The following is a 3,696-nucleotide window of genomic DNA, read 5'->3' as shown; positions in this document are numbered from 1 at the left end:
TTTTTTTTTTTTGAAATGGAGTCTCGCTCTGTCACCCAAGCTAGAGTGCAGTGGCACGATCTCGGCTTACTGCAAGCTCTGCCTCCCGGGTTCACAGCATTCTCCTGCCTCAGCCTCCCAAGTAGCTGGGACTACAGGCACCCGCCACCACGCCTGGCTAATTTTTTGCATTTTTAGTAGAGACGGGGTTTCACCGTGTTAGCCAGGATGGTCTCCATCTCCTGACCTCGTGATCTGCCCGCCTCAGCCTCCCAAAGTGCTGGGATTACAGGCGTGAGCCACTGCGCCTGACTGCCTCACCTTGAATTTTTTAATTGAATTGAACCTTATAAACTAGTCTTCAGAATGACTAAACAGGTTAAATGTTTTAGCATTTAAATGTCAAATAGAGAAATCAAACTGACTTTTGAAAAAAAGAAAGATGTTTAATTTAAAATATATGAACCAAACTTCCAAATTTCTTCCATCAGTAACTAACTGTCTGAACTTAGTTATTATTACTGTGTCAAGCATAATGATTGTACTTACTTTCCTTTACAGATTTGGATAAGTGAAGACAGTAATAACATTGAAGCAGTGAACCAGTGGAAAGAGACAGTAATAAATCCAGAAAAGGTTGTTATCAAGTGGCACAAATTAACTCCATCTTGAAGACTTCACATATTAATTTGGTGAAGAATTTGACATTCTTTTAGAAGACTTATGATTTCAATTTGCTACCAATGAGAAGAGACAAATCAATATATTTGTCAATTTATGGGGGCTATAATTACAGTATATAATGTATCTGATAGAAAATTTGATAAGAAAATATAATGAATTTTATCAGATATTCAAAGTGAAGGAAATGTTTTAAAACTGTGCAACAAGAGACACAGATAGTAAAATCAAAGGATAGTATTAAGATGACTAAATAAATTATAAAGTCTATGAGAATATCAACCATCAATAGTTCTTTCTATATTATGTTTTTGCTTTTATATTTTAAGCTTTACTTAGATATTCAAAACCTGGTATAGCAAGTCTCTTAGTACTATTGATATTTAGAAGACTTTAACATTACTTCAGTGCTAGGCATTATTGATTGGGTCTTGGCTCCATTGTTTACCTCTTGCTATATATTTTCTCCTGGTAAAAATGAATTGAACCATTTCAACTATTTTCTATATTGGGGGAAAGTTTGTGCCCTGTGTTTTGTAATTTTTTACCCATAAGACATCACATTATCACTTTGTAAGCTACTTATCTCCAAGAAACTTCAGAAATAGAAAACTACATTTTGGCAGGAATAATTGAAAACACCAGAAGGTTGAAGTTTAACTGGAAACCCAGAATATACATACTTTGCTGTTTTCTTCCCTCAAATATTTTACTATTTGTTTTATTTGGAGTAAAAGTAAGAGAATCATCCATATGGTCTATCCTAATTCACAGAATTAAATGAGCTTAAATAGCAAATTCAGTATTTTATGATAATCAGTTCTTTGTTTTAGTTTTAAAATTTAGATTATTCTATAATTTATAATATTTGAGTATTTTCCCATTTTTTTTTATAACCATACCTGATTATACTGTGTAACAAATAAGTATTTTCTATTGCAGTTTTCTTTCCAGTACTTTAATTAGAACTCAGTATTTGGAAATAATTTCAGTTTAATTGACCATAAGAACTGTGGCCAAAAGAACAGCTTTTTGGAGAGGCAGATGACATTATACCTGATTTTAGAAAATCTCACTTTATTTTTGCTAATAAGTAGACCAAGTGCTCTGTGTTCTCAGTCTTCCCTTCCCCCCCGCCACATTCTTTCTTTGTCCCACAAATGCAGAGATAGATGGTGATATTTAGGCCAGGAGTATGCCTTGCTATAACCTAAGCATGTCTTCTTTATTCCAGCTCCTATGTTCTATGTATATCATTAACATTTTCCCAAATAAACACTTAATTCTCCTTTCCCTAGGTGCCATCTCCTCAAGTTACAAAATGTCCATATCTTATATCCCCTTTGCTTCTACTGCCCTGCTTTTGTGGTACCAGTACTCTCTGCTACTGAACATTTTGAAATACTTTTGTTTTAGATTTGTAAAAAATGACATATAGGTCAATACTGACATGGACTTTTAAGATAAATCATCTGTGTGATACTATTTGGAATCTGAGACAAATACAAGTTTTAAAAATTGTTTTTAAAAATAGACTTTTTTTTAGAGCAGTTGTAGGTTAACAGAAAAATTGAGAGGAAGATAGAGATTTCCTTTCTCCCCCAACAAAGCCCTCAGCAGCCTCCCACGCTATCAATATCCTGCACCACAATGGTACATTGTTAGAATCAATGAACCTACTCTCAAATATCATTATCATCCAAAGTTCATGGTTTACATTAGGGTTCCCTCTTGGTGTTATACATTCTATAGGTTTTGACAAATGTATGATGATATGTATCCATCATTATAATATAGAGTAGTTTCACTGCCCTATACATCCTCTGCAAATGCAACTATTTTAATGGGTACCAAAGAAGTAAATGTATTTACTGGCTTTCAGATAATAAATAACAGGCTTTATTGTTTATTTTTAAAGCTACAATTTGTTTTAGCTGGTTTCTCTGTTCTATTAATGCTTTCAATTTCCAAATTTAATATATGTAGTCATGCATTTAACTCAATATTTAATTATTTTATTTATTTAATTTTCTATATTCCTTTTTTTTGAGATGGAGTCTTGCTCTGTTGCCCAGGCTGGAGTGCAGTGGTGTAATCTCGGCTCACTGCAAGCTCTGCCTTCCAGGTTCACACCATTCTCCTGCCTCAGCCTCCCAAGTAGCTGGGACTACAGGCACCCGCCACCACGCTGGGCTAATTTTTTGTACTTTTAGTAGAGATGGGGTTTCACCGTGGTCTCGATCTCCTGACCTCATGATGTGCCTGCCTCGGCCTCCCAAAGTGCTGGGATTACAGGCATGAGCCACCGCGCCTGGCCTATATTCTTACAACATATGTATGATGTGTAATTTAAGGGAAAGCTATGAATTCTTGGTTTCTTAGAGTCCTAAGTAAATAAAACAATAAGAAGAAAACCTTTTCATTTAAATGACCTTTCAAGTAGAGAAGTATTGATGCAACTAAGATCCTAAATGTTTTAATTAGTGTTTACTTAAGCCTTTTTCAGGTGAGGACGTACTAACACTGGTTATTTCCTTGAAGCTTTATGTGGATCTGTAAATAGAAATCCTATCTCCTGCTAATAGGTGCACATATTGTGAGAAAAACATTAGGAGCTGGTAGTAAAAAATGAGATTCTATGCCAAAATAACTTCTCTTCATATTTGCCTAGGCATTTCTTGACCTTTACCCACTTACAGCAAGGAGAAGGGAATCATAATGATGCCACGTGACCAAAGGAAACCACAGAAGGGTTCTCATTGATAGCTGATAGCTCGCACAGTGCTGATTCATAACAGTGGATTTACTTGTAAGCTTTCAGATCAACACAAATAGCTGCAGCCCGGGTTAAAATATAACATCTGTATTTGGCTTTTTTTTGCATGATTTTTAAAAACAGTACTCCTAGGGAAATGGCCTCTGAAGTATATCAGTTTCATCTCTTACCAAGACTGTTAAGAAGAAACTAGTGGGATTTTGAACAAGTTATGTAATTGTGGTCTGAAAAGAACCTAAACTGAAGTTCTGTTTAAATAT

At 35.0% G+C, this 3,696-nt stretch overlaps 1 protein-coding gene across 1 annotated transcript in view; it reads left to right on the top strand.

Annotated features, from left to right (window-relative positions):
- The window catches only part of TC2N (tandem C2 domains, nuclear), a 62,292-nt gene extending 59,711 nt beyond the window's left edge, over positions 1 to 2,581 (top strand). The window contains exon 12 of the mRNA XM_017857909.1: positions 541 to 2,581. Within this exon, the coding sequence (XP_017713398.1) occupies positions 541 to 651 (111 nt within the window). The 3' untranslated portion in view covers positions 652 to 2,581. The remainder of the gene's footprint in view (positions 1 to 540) is intronic.
- The last annotated feature ends 1,115 nt before the right edge of the window (positions 2,582 to 3,696 follow it).

This window comes from Rhinopithecus bieti, unplaced genomic scaffold (genome assembly GCF_001698545.2).
Source record: "Rhinopithecus bieti isolate Rb0 unplaced genomic scaffold, ASM169854v2 scaffold_41913, whole genome shotgun sequence".
Classification (NCBI taxonomy): Eukaryota; Metazoa; Chordata; class Mammalia; order Primates; family Cercopithecidae; genus Rhinopithecus; species Rhinopithecus bieti.
Note: the sequence above shows the minus strand (reverse complement) of the source record. Positions and strands in the feature narration are given on the sequence as shown.